The sequence below is a fragment of the Synchiropus splendidus genome, chromosome 13 (genome assembly GCF_027744825.2).
Source record: "Synchiropus splendidus isolate RoL2022-P1 chromosome 13, RoL_Sspl_1.0, whole genome shotgun sequence".
In the NCBI taxonomy this organism is placed as follows: Eukaryota; Metazoa; Chordata; class Actinopteri; order Syngnathiformes; family Callionymidae; genus Synchiropus; species Synchiropus splendidus.
The window spans coordinates 6,263,424-6,278,771 of NC_071346.1; the positions used below are offsets into that span (position 1 = coordinate 6,263,424).

General features: G+C 45.8%; 1 protein-coding gene across 4 annotated transcripts in view; it reads right to left on the minus strand.

The window, feature by feature from the left end:
• Positions 1-1,438: 1,438 nt before the first annotated feature.
• The window catches only part of LOC128769173 (tensin-3-like), a 32,840-nt gene continuing 18,930 nt past the window's right edge, over positions 1,439-15,348 (minus strand). For 3 of the 4 annotated variants that reach the window (XM_053882553.1, XM_053882551.1, XM_053882552.1), the window contains 15 exons: positions 13,078-14,256; positions 10,451-10,596; positions 10,257-10,386; positions 10,095-10,175; positions 7,838-7,964; positions 7,230-7,780; positions 7,075-7,161; positions 6,883-7,014; positions 5,863-5,958; positions 4,889-4,966; positions 4,740-4,817; positions 4,507-4,675; positions 4,346-4,414; positions 4,125-4,154; positions 1,439-2,907 (listed from right to left, as the gene is read on the minus strand). In XM_053882553.1, coding sequence (XP_053738528.1) covers positions 2,763-2,907; positions 4,125-4,154; positions 4,346-4,414; positions 4,507-4,675; positions 4,740-4,817; positions 4,889-4,966; positions 5,863-5,958; positions 6,883-7,014; positions 7,075-7,161; positions 7,230-7,780; positions 7,838-7,964; positions 10,095-10,175; positions 10,257-10,386; positions 10,451-10,596; positions 13,078-14,256 — 3,098 coding nt within the window. In that variant the 3' untranslated portion in view covers positions 1,439-2,762. The remainder of the gene's footprint in view (positions 2,908-4,124; positions 4,155-4,345; positions 4,415-4,506; positions 4,676-4,739; positions 4,818-4,888; positions 4,967-5,862; positions 5,959-6,882; positions 7,015-7,074; positions 7,162-7,229; positions 7,781-7,837; positions 7,965-10,094; positions 10,176-10,256; positions 10,387-10,450; positions 10,597-13,077; positions 14,257-15,348) is intronic. The other variant, XM_053882554.1, reaches the window with a different exon arrangement.

Here is a 15,348-nt window from a genome sequence, read left to right on the forward strand (position 1 = left end):
CTCTAACTGAGCAAAACAGACCTTATACAACATATACAGCCGACATGTCTTGGTTTTGACCAGTCCTTCCCAACGTAGCATGACTCAGCTCTTTGGCTTATGCAGTGACTCGGGGGGGAACTGAGCATCTCCATCAGAGGGCCAAAGTGGCTGGCTAGCAGACTGACGCGCCATGAGAGCGTCAATGTCCTCCATTGTTTTGTGGGCGCCACACAATAAAGCGCTTGTTACAGCCCTGAGGTTGAGCGCAGAACCAGCTCATCTGAGCCAAGTCCAACTCTGTGGTGGAAAAGTGCCCCGAGACTGTCGCACTCGTCTGCCATTCCAGCGCAGTGCTATTTCGCCGGCACTTTGCTTTGTCTCCGGCGGCGCCGAGGCCCAGGTCCGATTCTTTTTTCTTGTAATTATTCGTCAAGTAGAGGTGATAATCAAAATAAAGACGTATAAATCAGGCGTCATGGCTCGGCGCGGCGTTTCTCGCTCTCATCCGCGCGCACGCTGTTATTACGGGTGTGAAATATCGTCTCCCCTGACAGGCTCCTCTGTCGTCTAATAACGTTGCCGGCCTTCCTGGACTTCCCCGGCTTCTTTTATTTCAAGGGCTCCCTGCTCTAAATAACAGAGGGAGACAAGCTGGGCTCTCGCTGCAGTCGCCACACCTGGGCCCTCACTTCCTTCCTGCCCTCCCCGGGAATTCTTCACTTTCACCACCTGCAGAGGGACAGTGGTGAGGGGGGAGCCGTCCACTTTTCCTCCCACTCGCTTTGCCTTCAGTCCCTCTCAGCACCAGTAAAACCACCTGTCCAGGCTTGTTTCGGCGCTGAGACACACTTTTACTGCACGAGGGAGGAAGTGGACCTGTTAAAGATCCACGTGCTCTGGAGGAGAAAAGGCAGCGGACGACAAAGGTTCTTCAGACCTGGAGGTAGAGTCGGTGAAGCGAGGGTTGTGTATATAGCTCCCTCTCGTGGCCAGAAGCGTCACCGACACTTAGAAGGTTAAATTATGTCTCTTTTGGAAAAAATGTGGGACAATTTGGTGGCACATTTTCTCTCACCTTTCTTAGCTCAACTGTGTCAGACAATCTACTACTTTTTTTAAAGCTAAATATCGCTTCATGTTCTCCTCAGACCAATTGTCCTTTTGACACATCAATCCTCTTCTCCGCTGCTATTGCAAAAAGCGTCTCTTCTGGGATATCAGCAACAGTATTTTCAGTCCTATCAAGGTCATGGTTCTGTTTACTTTTATGCTTTTTCTGGCATCTCCACCTTACGTTTTCTACAGATCACTATATCATCCGCAAGCATCATGGTCCCCGGGAACGCCTCCTTACCCTCGTCCTTTTCTTTCGGACAAAACCATAGCAATAAAAAAGGGGAAAAGATGGCGAGTCTTTGAGTCTTAAAAATGACCAGCGACGTCTCTGATGGTATCCTTTTCGTTTATTTACAGAAAACAACAATATACAAACAAAACATTTTGTGATACAAGCAGAGGTCCAGTACGGTGTGAGATAAGTGAGGTACGCATATGTGGGAGAAGAAGAGCAGAGTTAATGGCAGCAGCTCCCGGTGAGGGAAATGTAGTTTATTCAGTCGCCATCTCATATACAATACAAGCAAGTCTCTAGCTGAGGCGTCTCTATCTCACGTGTTTGCTCATGTGGGTCCACACTGCTCTGTTTAAAAGATAAAACTGAACGTTAGCTTTAAACTGTCACAGATCACAGAAGACTGTCTTCTATAGTACGTAACAGACGTCGGTAGGAAGTACAATTTGACTTTTTTACATCGTCAGAATCGATGGTTTTAAGCTCGTAAAAAAGAACTGTTTACATTTACAACCAAGTCGATTAAATTCCTTTTGACGTTTCACAAGAAAATGAGATCTCATTGCTCATATATGTCAAACTTGGTGATGAAAACAGCTGTAGTTGAGAAATTGACGCGTACGATTAATTTAAATGTATTCCAAAATATCAGAATTGATAGTCAAATCTTTTAAGATTACTTTATATTAATTTAGATTTAATAGGTTTGTAATGTCTAGAGTTATTAGTTACTTAGTTATTAGTTCACTTATGGAACATGCTTTGAAAAACAACATTTGAAGCCAGAACTGACAGCAAAAAGTTCAACACTGAAGATAACAGAAATGACAACATTGGTACGTCTTATCAGCGTATTTTATCTAAAAACAGAGCAGTGTGGACGCAGCATAAAACCTCCCGACACTAATAAAGCCATTTCATTTTTGTAGCAGCGTTGTAAAAATACATCAACACTGCAGTGATGTCTGACGCGACGGAGCCCCACAACTTAAGACTAAATTTCTTTTTATATATACGTATATATTATTAAAATATTCTGGCACATTCACTCACTCTTGCACACGACAGCTTTTACAACCATATACATCAATAGAGCTCATAAAATACACGTATTGTACACGACTGAGATGATGAGTATAGAAAAATAAATGTACATTGCATAGGGAATATGCATGCAGGAGAGCTTGAGGTCAAGAAGGCCGTTCATCCAGTTATGATAGCTTTATATTTGAAGTCAGGAGAGTCGCGTTGGAAGCACATCAACTGTTTTCATGAAGCCTTGTCAGCAGAGCTAAGTAGGACCTCCTCTCGTCCTCCTGATGCCCGAAGCTTGACCGATATGTAACAGTGTTTTTGGTTACAGAAGCCAGAACTAACTCCTATTCCTCCAATCCAATCTCTCCAGGAGATCGGCTTCTCCACGCTCCTTCTATTTACTCTTCTGAGACCCGATCATCACTTTGGACACGAAATTGACGATGGCGCTGGCCGGCTGTTCCGGGTCGTGCTCCGCGAAAAGGTGACAAACATTGTCAGTGGAAGTGCCGCTTTTCCTCGCCACGAATCCGAATATCCTGTCGAAGAGAAGTAAAACAGATGCAGGTGAGTTAAGAAATACAAGGAAGGCGGCGATACGAGGAAGAAAACGTAGAATATTGAGAAGAAAAAAAATAACTTTTAAAATTGGATTAGAATACAAATAAATATTTAAAAAATATAAATACAGTATATTTGAAAATTTGAATTACAAATATTTTTAAAGAAGGATATGGAGAATAAAAAGGATAGCAAAGCCGGAGAACAGTACAAGGTACTTAAAAACACTAAAAATATCAAGTTGCATATGAGTACGCTAAATAGAGTTCTCTTCCAATTATGAGTTGGAAAAAGAGAGAAAAAATTATATAAAGAATGCATCAATAAGTAGACAAATATAGAGAAAATTAATAAATAAAAATGCATAGAAATGTATAGAAAGAGGAATGTACATAAAGACTACAATATATAGAATTTATAGAAATATAAATTTATATTTCTATAAATTCAATATATAGAATTTATAGAAATATAAATTCTATATATTTATATATTTATAGAAAATGTTTGTTATGTAGAAAAGATTTGTTAAACACTATAACACAAAACTATAGTGGCAGGTCAGTAGTATTACGGGTTGTGTAAAAGGCTAAGTTTCAAAAGTAGCAGGAGAAAGAGCAGTAGAAAACTGAAAGGGACGACAGTAATCATCAAAAAATAAAAAATATATAATAAAATACACAAAAGAATGTTACAAAAAACACTTCCATCAAGTAAAGAACAAATGGAGTTTGAAATAAAATTCAGCATGTCACAGCTGAAGTCTATGAGGAAGTAGAAAATGAGGACATAGTAAATAATATACGTAAAGTAAAGTAGAATAACAAAAATCATAACGCAGGTCGCGGGGGCAGTAGCTGAAGTTAAGAGGCCCAGACTATCGTCTTTATTATCTCACAATTCAGGGAGATGTAGTCTCTCCAGTATGTGCTGGGTCTGCCCCGGGGCCTCCGCCCACCTCCACTGGCTCCACTCCACGTGAAGAAGCAGTGGTTCTACTCTGAGTATCTCCTGAATGACAGATCTCCTCGCCCTATCACTACAGTAAAAATCATCTCCGCCGTAGCTTGTGTGGACCTCGGAATGTATGTGACCCCTCCTCAGGAAAGATCTCTCTTTGAACGACCCTGAACCATGATCTGGAGACGATCCTGGTCTGAATATAAATAGCAAAGACGAGCAGCAGGAGACTCACTTGGCGGAAAGGCAGCCTTCTTTCTTCCACCTAGAGAAGAAAAACAAGAGAATGAGCTCCTCCTGCTGGTCAGGGATTATCATGTTTTCATCGCTTCCTGTCTGTGCTATTCGGAGACGTTGCATCACACCTTGGTAATAACACGTTGCTCTGATAGCAACCTCGGAGTAGCAATCTGAAAAACCCAAAAATGACATGTTTTCAGCCTCAGCGATACTCACTTTCTATCTTGAGGGTCAAGTGCACAGAATATGACGGTGTTGACGTTGTAGTGTCTCCTGAAGAAGAGTCTGTGAGGAGACAGCGGGAGACAGTGAGACGCTGGGGCGAGCCCGAGTCTGTGTGTGTGTGTGTGTGTGAGGAGAGGCGGGAGAGGACTCACTTTCTCTGGTTGTCCGTGAGAGTGATTCCCTGCGAGGACACCTTGAAGTGGACCACCGTTGAAATGGGAAGAGGGCTGCAGCTCAGGGTCATGGTGGTGGCTTTCTGTACGGCCTGGACTCCGGTCAGAGACTCCATGTCCACCGAGCCCAGGTACCAGACATTACAGGCTGCCAAGACACGCTCAGTCACACACACAGGACAAACACGGGAGGACGGGTCGCCTCTTCCCACCTGCTCCCTGTTTGAGCAGCTCCGCAGCCGAGTTGGTGACCGACTGAGGCGTGGTGTCCACCACGTCCTCCAGGGGATCTGGGGTCACAACGACAGCCACTTCAATTCACGTTTCTAATCCAGAATGTTTGTGTGTGTGTGTGTGTTACCTCGGTCTGGGATGATGAGTTTACAGGGCAGAGCCAGCGGTGTGATGGAGTGTTGACACACAAGCGCAGTGAGGCTTCCTGTTGAACAGAAGCACATTAAATACCAACGCAGATGTGCGGTTCATCTGACAGGAAGCAGTCAAGTGAAATAAGCAGGAAGCTTGGAGATCCCAAACAGGAAAGTGTCTGAGAGTAAAGAGGACTAGCAGGGAACATAGATCTATTTAAAGCATATTTTATCCTCATAAAGTGCCAACATTTTAATACGGGTGCAGTTACAATTACGACCGTAGGGGGTCAGTATTTTGCAAGATGAGTTTGCAGTAAGCACTGACAGTCAAAAGTAGTCGCTGTTTCACTTGAGTCTGAACTGAAAACTGACTTATTTAATAAGATGTTTTGGTCTTGGTTCCTCCTGTAATGTAATTGAGGTACTTTTTCATTCCATTTTTAAATGCACGGATGCATGGATTATTAGATTAGATTAGACTGCCTTTATTGTCCCTGTAATGAGGAGTGTTTGTGTGTGTATTCACATGTTTGTAGCTTCATTTCATGCTCTTTCCTTTCTAGATTATTATTCTTTATGTAACTTTACATTTGCCACTCCATGTGTGCTTTTTAGGGGAGTGGGTGGATCCAAGCCATTGTGGTTTTACTTGGAAGAATTACATATTTATTGCATTTTGGGGCAAAGAAAAATAGAATTTCTTTTTGTGTACCACAAATAATTTAATATAAATTAAAATTAATGAATACCTTTTTACAGAGGGGAAAAATAATTTGATAAACTTCATGAAATAATGAAATATATTAAAATGGTAAATGATTTAACGGATGTTTTATTTGATAAAATATTGAAAATCATTGTGTTTAAAAGTTAAAATAGTTAGGTTAGAGTTAAGGCTTTTTTTCATTAAAAATTAAAACACAAAAAAACATGGTGATGGAAAATGTCTTCACAGTGGACTCACCAAAATAGGGCTCATTGGGGCACCCCTTCAACCGGACTCCCTTCTGTGTGCACTCGATCAGAAAGTGCCGAACAAGTTCATTGGATAGGTCGCCCCCTGTTGAAATAACATTTGTCTTCGGAGAATTCCAAGGAATCACAAACAAAAGTGTTTTTTATGACTTGAGATTCAAAGTCTGCCCTCAGTCTGAAAGTGAATGGGATTATGGTTCCAGAGAAGCGGCGGAGAGGGGGCGGGACGGGTCTATGCACGGAATGCTAGGACACAAAAGCTTGGAAAGAGGCCAGCTCCTTAAGATGGGTAAGGTTTCACGCTCAGAAGAGATCCACAAAGCCTATAGCTGAAATAGCCGAGAAGCAGCGTGACATGATGTCATCAAAAGTAGGAGGCCAACAAAAGCGCAGGTGTGATGACGGGAGGAATTTGTTGCTCACTGAAATCTACCTGAAACAATGGCACTACTCCAACTTCTACGACCCTCACCGGAGAAGCGTCTTCAAGAACTGCTGTATACATTCCAAAGAAACCCCCTTCTTGTTTGTGAAGCCCAAACAGTCTCTGGATACACATGTAACCTTTAAAAGTAGGACAAGAGGCCTCCCCGGGAGACGTTCAGTGTGGGCTCAAGGTCCGAGATCTTCCTTTTGTTGGGGGCTGAAACGTTAGCCGTCAGGCAATAGATCAGCGTTTTGCCTCATTACGATGACACCCGGGAGAAGAGCCCATAGTGGAGTGCTCACACGCAAAAACAACAACGAGAACATTCTCAGGTTCCAATTTACAGGTGAGTACAGTGGCCTGTAACTGGAGAAGGCTTTGTTTTTAGGTTGATTCCCAGGTTGTCTCTCGTCCTGGACCAAACCCACTGACAAACTGTGTGGGCTAAGAATTAGTTTCGGAAACACATTGGTTTTCTTCGGTAAACTGAGGCGACAGTGCGGCTTTCTTCTGGGTGTACATCATAATTTGGCCATCTTCACAGCCCTCACTCCTCACGGTTCATATAAAAAGCTTAAATACCTTTCTTGCCCTGCTGCAGAACAGAAGGTGGGGGCGTGGCCACTTTCATGGCCAGCCCGTACGCGCCTCTGAAGGAGTGACTGTCCCGCACTATGAAGCATCCTGGCTCCTTGTCCTTCAGGACTGAAATGGCTAAAAGAAAAACAAAAGATCATTTTGCGAATCAATCTGAAGGTCGAACATGAAGCATACCTTGATCCCTTGAGATGTCTGGCTTGTACCAGAACTTGGAGGTGTCCTGCACAAATTTAACGGTGACCTGCTTGCTGGTCAGCACGTCTGAAAAAGACACAGACTTGATAACCCAGTTACGGTGGAAGGGCGTTTTTGGCTGGTGAACTGCTGACCTGGCAGTGGGGAGGTGGTTCCTGCTGTCTGAGATGAGAGGTCAGGCAGAGTGTTGGGAAAGGGAATACTTAAGGAACTTCCACTGTGAGGACTGGAGAACCCACTAAGGGCTGGAGAAGCAGTCCCCAAGGAGTGTTCTCCATCGGATACCCGCTTTTTCTCAGGCAGATTCGGCGGCTGCATTTGGTCCAACTGCTTCCCATCCATGTGGCCGAGTAGGTCCCTTTCCATGCCTCCATTTCCCAGCCGTGTCGAGGTAGACGAAGGACAGTCCATTCCGTAGCCAAGACCTGAGTCCTCTTGCTCGTCCAGACATTGAGCGGGACTCTGGCTGAGAGCGTAGCGAGCCATTCGGCTTCGCTGGCTGCTCCGAGGGGAGCTGTGAGCGTTGGGCGCTGGGTGGATGTGAGGGTGATGAAGAGGGGGAGAGTGGTGGCCATAATCCAGAGACATGCTGTGCTGGAGTGGCGGTCGAGATGACTGGTAGCTGCTGAGAGATGAGTGACGACTCAAGACGGGATGCTCCGGCCACGACTGGTTCATCGATGAGCTTCAGAAAAAGACGCAGTTAGCATCAGCAATTCCTCTCTCAGACAGACCTACCAACCTGTCAGCTCTTTGGCTGGTGCCAACGACCGAGATGGACTGAACTCCACTCAGTGTTCGGTGGTAGTTCATGGAAGCGTCCACTAAACCGTCTTCACGGTTCGCCACTTCGGAATATCCTCGAGGGTCTGCATGAGCAAGGGCAAGTTTCAATATTGATTCTCATGACATAGCCCGAGTATCTCCGCTGAACCTCTCAGTGAGGTGGGATGAGGTGACATCGAGCACCTCTAATGTTAACCAACGTAACATGGGCAACACCGTAGAATACAAACGCTACCCCCTTCAGTAGCGCTAAAATCATTCTCCTTAATTTTCCTTGACAAGGCTACATTGTGGACGAATCAATATCAATACTGTCGGCTCCTCTTCTATGGGCCCGGCTTCACTCACTGTCATCTATATTTCTTTGTCATCGCTAGGAAAATATTTCTGTCCTCCAGGTTTTTTCGCGTTTGCCTCTGCACCCAAACTTCTTTGTAAGTCATTTTGACTCCCTGTTTTAGTTTGTTGGTGTTTACAGTCTTGAAGGCCGGTAGTTTCAGTTCCCCCAACCACACCTGTCACTTTATTGGACTCATTATTGAACTTTTTTTTTTTTTTAAACCTTTGTTGGAGGTCTCTAAATATGATTTGCTCCATTCCATTTGTATTATTTATTGTGTTATTTATTATATTTCTATAATTTACCCTTCTTATGAATCTTATAACTTCCACCAAGGAGGTCATGTTTTCAACGGTGCTGGTTTGTCTGTTTCTCTTCAAAATAACTTTAAAATTTCTGGACTGATTTGGATTAAACTTTCAGGAAATGTGTGGAATGGGACAAGGAACAAATGATTCTATTTTGGAAGTGATCGAAACAAGGTTTTTGTTCATTATTATCGCACATGTCCCTGACAGGGACTTAGTTTCCTGATTATGTACTTGCTCACAAATCCTTATTTCTTCGCTCCGAGGCTCACAAGCTCCCTCATGACACACCATTCTGACGTTTAGGGGTTCAATTCCCTCATGAACCAATAAAGAAACAACACATATTTTTATGTGTTGTATTGCTTTCCTAGTTTGGCATTCTTTTCTCTGTGCCAGACATAAAGTTTTTTTAAGCCCAGTCTGATGTGCACTAGTAAAGCGATGCTAAATATTTAGCAACATTAGCATTTTAGCAAAATTAGAATCTACAGCCTTTGTTGTTCATCGTAGTTTAAGGCTACGCTAAGAACACTTTCGTCAATGTCCTGACTTGAATAGACCTCCATGCAAAGAGAGACAACAAATTAAAAGAAACGAAATCAGAAAAATCTTGTTGAAATTCGTCAACTTGCAGTTGCAAAAATTTGCTTCTTCTCAAAATGGAAAGCAGTTTCTAAAAATAGTCAGCAAAACCACTCTAGGGTGAACTAGTTTTAAAGACTGGAGACAAGTGAACACCATTGTGTTTTTTGTTTTAGCCCTCTAATCCAGGACACCACAACTTTGGCTAACAGTGCATTAGCTTGGACTGTTTTGCTGCCTGTATTCAGGGAAGAGAATTAGATTCAAGGAAGTCGCTTCAATCATTCTCACAGTAATTCCAAACAATACAACGTATATCATTTCAGGTTCTGTCAAAGGTTCGCAACAAAGATACTTGTTCGCAAACAATGTCATTCAAACAGGCTAACCTTGCTAACCGTTAACTGAAAGTCACAAATACCATGAAGCTAGACAAGCAGGAGGCCGAGCTGACAGCCAGGATTCCATTAAAGTAGGGAACTCAAAGAGATTTCGGCGTGTTCCCGTCTCCCCACTGTGTACAGAGACACTTTAATAAAAGAAGAAAAGTTTGCTGTGACATGTTTCCTGACCCGCGGTAACCATGGAGATGTCTGGGCTGAGAAGGCGTACTGAGGACCCGGCTCCGTTCCCAGGCCTTAACGTCGTCCACAAGAAAAGTTGCCTCGATATACGTGTGTGGTATTAAATTCAGCCAAACTGCTATGTCTGCAGGAAAGACTGTTGTTGCTCTTCTCCAAAGAATCCAAATGTAAAGGTCGTAGACTGGTGAGGAGTTTCCCTGCTTTTCATTTGAGACATGTTTTGTGTTCAGGCCCGATCCCAAAACCACAACAGTACCACAAACAATGTCACTGTTGTAAGTCAAAACCTGAAACGCTGCGCTCCTCTGGTGTAATTGTGGTTTGCAGTCACACAGCAGACATGAAAGAAACATTCCTAAAATCTATCCCTGCATTATCTCGGTGGGGAAAACCTACCGTGATCCGTCCTGTAGCCTCCGTAAGACTGCACGGTCGGAGGGGTCTGTCGGAGCTGAGAGAATTCCGACATGTTTTTGACTGAGAAGATGAAAAAAGCATGAATCAGACTGCGTTCATCGGTTGAAGCGTCACACCATGTTGCAACTGTTTAGGACTGACCATATGGCGTAGGCGGCGATATGGGAAAAGCCGGAGTGGGTGGAGTCATGTCACTTCCCGCTTCAACCCCACTGTCCATGTCCTGTCCGTGTGTTCGACACTCTGCGCTGTCGCTTCTGTACAGCGCGTGCTGAAGGATAAAAACGCACATTTACAAACAAACCTGTGAAGACTGCGGACTTCTGGGGACGTACCTGAGATTTCGGCACGCTAGGAGAGTAAGTCCTCTGGTAGTCATCCGTCGCTCCCCATCCTGGACTGCAAAACCCAGGCAGATCCGGTGCATCACTTCCTTGTCGACTCAGGGTCCGAGTGAGCTCTGCCTCGCTGGACTGGACCGCTGGACACACAAGTAGACAGGAACCGAGCTCTTATTGGATCCATCACCAGATTCGATGAACGTTTATCTGATCACATAGCTGCCCACAGGGATGTTTTCAGGAGACAGCTGAGGAATGCTGACGGCCAGTGTTGGCTGTGGGGTGTGTGTGGGTGGCTGGAGGGGGTGGGGGTGGGGGGGGGGGGGGTCCAGTGTTGTGACTACTGAAGAGTGCTGCCACTCAGCACCAGGGTGTTAATTTGAGCCCTCCCCGTGAGCTCCGGCATGTCAACCCTGAAGAATGCTAATGATGCCGAGGTGCTAATGCCCAGGGGTCATTACTCACACTGTCTGGGGCCAAAGTTGATGACAAAAAACAACAAAACTGTCCCGCACTTACCCAAGCACAGCCAAGATATTTACATTTCACTTGGGGTAAATAAGGGAAAAGTTAAATAAACACAGTGGAAATTGCTATTTCATCCCATTTCCTGAATGAATATTGTGACTTTTTGGCATGAAATTCTGAAGGACTATCCTCCAAGCCATTCCTCAAGTACCTGAGGAGGCCGTTGGGATGAGAGTCAGGGTCTCGAACTTCACTTGGTTGGTTTTTAGCACAAGAACTTCAGCCTCAAATATTTCAATACATTGACAGATCAGTGATTTGAACCAGAGATCAGTATCCAGCTGCAGACAGCACCATGAAGATAACCTTTACCTCAGACAAAGAAAAGGCTCTTTCCTCGCTGGTGGCCCCTGAGGGACACTTAACATTGTTGATCTGTAATTTTCGAGTTCAGACTATTCGGGATTCTGTCCCAAACCCACCACAATTGTGGTAAGTAAATTTAGTGAAGTTGCTCTGTCACGATAAACAGCTGGAAAAGATATTAAAGCCAATGCTAAACCGAGCCGGTGCTGAGTTGCTGCGACAGGTACGCCTGAATCAAATATCCCTGCCTCCGGGCTTGCTTGTTCCCTGTTTTGGAAATTCCTTGAGGCCTCCCCATTTTGTGCCACCCTGCAACCACATAAACATACCAGAGTGTGATTCACACTTGAGCAGACACTTTTACAGCCCTTTGCCTCTGTGCTGAAAGAGCCCCGTCGGACTGAGTTACTAGCCGTGACGCACGATCTCCGAATGACAGGTGGTGTCGTGCAACCGGACTGTACGGAAATAATGCTGTCCTTAAGAAGTACCAGTACCAGTCACTTCAAAGATCTGTGAACGCTAGAATTCACCGCTGAGCACTTCCCTTTCTTTGGTCGACTATGCAGCTTTGATCCACAGTCAGCTGGGAAAACGCCAGTCAAGTGTCGCTACTGTTGTAGCGGATCAAATGATCTGCTTCCTATCAAGCCTTCTGTCAGCTATTACAGTGATGAAAGACCCGTCTCGAGTTCTTGCATCCTCTACCACGGCAAGGAGCCTTGTCACAGCAGTAATGGAGTGATACTGACCACAGACACACAACACCATGAATGAGTCTCTGTCATACGCAAAAGTATCCCACGCTATCCGTAACCAGCTGCTGTGGCCTATAAACGTCAAGACTGATCCATACCACGTACAAACATGGAGGTTCTGATCAAGAGGAAAGGTTGTCAACAGATTCCGAATGAATGGGACCAAAATACAAGTAACGTCCGACTTATGACCGGGATCGGTTCCGACCAAGCGGTCGGAAGTCGGATTGAATGTAAGTCGAATGCCATTCAAAACAGCCGACGCGAGGGTTATAGGTACCACTGTGGTGGTGGATCGCTGTGTGACAGTGAGATGCTGGGATACTGTGCCGCCGTAACTGTGGTACGCGACGTCAGACATTATATACAAAAAAAAAAAGCGTCTGCTGGCAGTATAGGTGGACGTGTAGTGATCCATTATGGCGGGTTTTGAGAGAGAGAATGTGTTGTCCTGGTGGTCTCCTGTAGGACCTCCTTGTGGCTGTAGGTCTGCACTCTCTTGCTTTTTGTATCATCACGATACACGTGCCGAGAAACACTGCCAGAATTAAATTGAAGGAGTCAAAACCACTAACAAAAAATGCAATGTTTGTTGGCTGTAGAGGAAAGTGCAATCTTATGTATTGTACAACACCGAGTCCAAGCCTGAAGCACAACATTTCAGGAACCCAGATATCAGTGGTATTTAATTAACGGGATCTGGTTGTCATGATCAAAAGCTGAGAGACATTCTTCAGCTCAGAAGGGTTGATGAAAGCCTCGCTCCTTCTCTTCATGTACCATTCCGATCCCCATCAGATAGCTCACCAGGCAAGTCTGGACAAGGAGTTTTTCTCAGAAGCATGTTGAAAACATCTGAAAACCTGGCAGCAACCCTGCTATTTCTGCCACTGAAGCACGCCAGGCGGGGGGGAGGAGGAGGGGGGTTGGCGCGCTTTGTTAAGTGAAGGAGAAGAATAGTTGATTCTACCTGAGAGGGGCATTTTTCTCGACAACCAGAGCACATCACCGCACCGCCACCAATCTTACCTGGCTGCTGCCTGTTTTTCAGCGTCCCACCGTTAGAATCATTGAACCTGAGTTTGATTCCGTTGGAACACTTGGTCCCAGAGCCGTTCACGTGTGTCCCGCCGTTCCTCTTGATGGAGTTGCTGTGGTTGGATATGGGCACGAAGGTCGGGTCCAGGTCCATGATAAGCTGGTTGAGCTGGTCGATTGAGTTGTCGATGTCCATGGTGAGGGTTTTGAACTCCTCGTCTCTTTTGTTGTTGTTGTTGTTGTTGAGCGTGGCTCGATCCTTGCTGAGGTCCGAGCTTCTCAAAGTGTCCCCGTCCCTGTTGGTGTCCGGCTTATTTTTGGACAGTTCTGTTGGAAGCGGATTGGCCTGTTTGTTTTCAGGGTATCGTTCTGCGTCACTTCCATCCTCTGGCATGTAGACGAACTGTTGTGCGGCAACCATCTGCTGTTGGCGGACCCAGGACTGTGTGGAGTAGCTCCCTTGTCTGTAGACATGCTGCTTTGGCATGGACGCACTGCTGGGATTAGAGGAAGCCACAGAGTTGCTCCTCGAGCCAAGACGACCCACTCGAGTGTCGGTATAGTTTCTCTCATACTCCTCCATGGGAGGAGGTCCAGCAGTATGGTGCTGGCTCTGCTCCTCTCCTGCCGGGCTGCTGAAGCCATCTGACAGCAGAGAGTTCTGGCTGCTCTTGTGGCAGGAGGAAGACAACGTCCCAAGGCTGTCCACACTGTGTAAATCATGACCTGTGATGACTTCGTCATCTAAGATGTCGGTCTCCCTCTCCTGAGGGCGGGGATCGCCGTTGATGTGCACTTGAGCCGGTACGATCTGCTGGATGCCCGTTTTAGACTCCTGGTCATCCATCTCTTCGAGGGAAGGGTCCTCCACTCCAAACCCACTTAGAAGACGCTTCAGCTGAACCTTCTCCTTCTGGCTGGGACCCTGGTTGTGCTTCGCCGCGGCAGCAGTGGTGGCGGCGGCGGCGGCAGGGACGGGAGTGGGTTTATCTGCCCACAGGGAAGTGCTAGACAGGCCAGAGTCGCTGCTGACAGAGAGGGCGTGGTCACTGTGGTCCGGGCTGGAAGTGGCGGAAGTCGTGCGGGTGCCTCGGGCGAGCGTTGCGTCTCCTCCGTTGGGGGTCCTCTTGGCGGTTGCCTTGTCCTGGGCTATGGCTTGCAAACGTGGTGCTGGAAAATAGAAGAGATGCAGCGCTTCATACACTCAGCTGGGACTGACAGAACACAACACTTTTCCAATAGTCGATCTGGGTTGGAAAAGTTACCGGAGATTATGACCTTAAAAGAAAGTGGCTCCTCATGTTTCGACAGCTGTAGGTCCTCACATGTCCCACCGTGTCTTTACAATAGCCCCTCTTGACCCTCAACTACCGCCTTAATCCTCCGACTACAAGAGCTACACACAAAGGTCAGTCGCTTCAGAAAGCCTTTTTTCGTCAACGCAACAATCACAGGAAAAAACCAAATACCCTTCCTCTTTCACAAACCACAGGATCTATGATAAAAGCTCTTTTCCATGTATCACTTACCCCCTCCCCTTACACAAACAACCCAGTGGAACTCACATCCGGACTCTGTCAGGCCTCCATGCAGGACAGTCTCTGACAAATCCCTGTTTCTGCATGTCTCCAAGCAGGAGTTCAAGACAGATGTTCCATCTTGCTGCCCCTTATGTTGCCCTGCCTCTATCCCCTCCCCCTCCATCTGTCTCAAGTAAAGAAGTCTTACCTTAGTCTTCCCTTCCAGGTAAGAACGCAAGACAATCCTCGTGTCCAGATTAACAACCCACGAATAGAAGAAAAGGTGGACGGCAGTCTGGAGAGCATGCATGGCTCCTCCACTGATAATAGTCAGGGTCAAACCGAGTTACTCCGAGTGACTTGGCTCTGCTTTCTTTCTGCGCTGAGAAGGTGAGAGTGTTTGCACTCCACACAAGGGGGGACCTTGAGATCTCCAAATAAGGGCACTGGAATGTAAACAAGTGAGGCGGAACTTAGGAGGGAAGGCGGGACGGAGAAAAGCAGTAACCCGACCTCTTGCCCCTCTATCAGGGGACTACCCCTCACAGGAGGGGAGAAAAAAAAGCCCTGAAAGAAAAGAAAAGAGGCGGCCGGAGAGGATCAGAGAATCAAAACAACATTCCCGAGACTTTTTAAAAGTCTTTTTAATCAACGCAATCCTCCCGGTGTCATGAAAAAGACGCATCCGAAGTAACGAAAACACATGTGCGTAAACTCAATGACGGATTTCTGCAGCGGCATT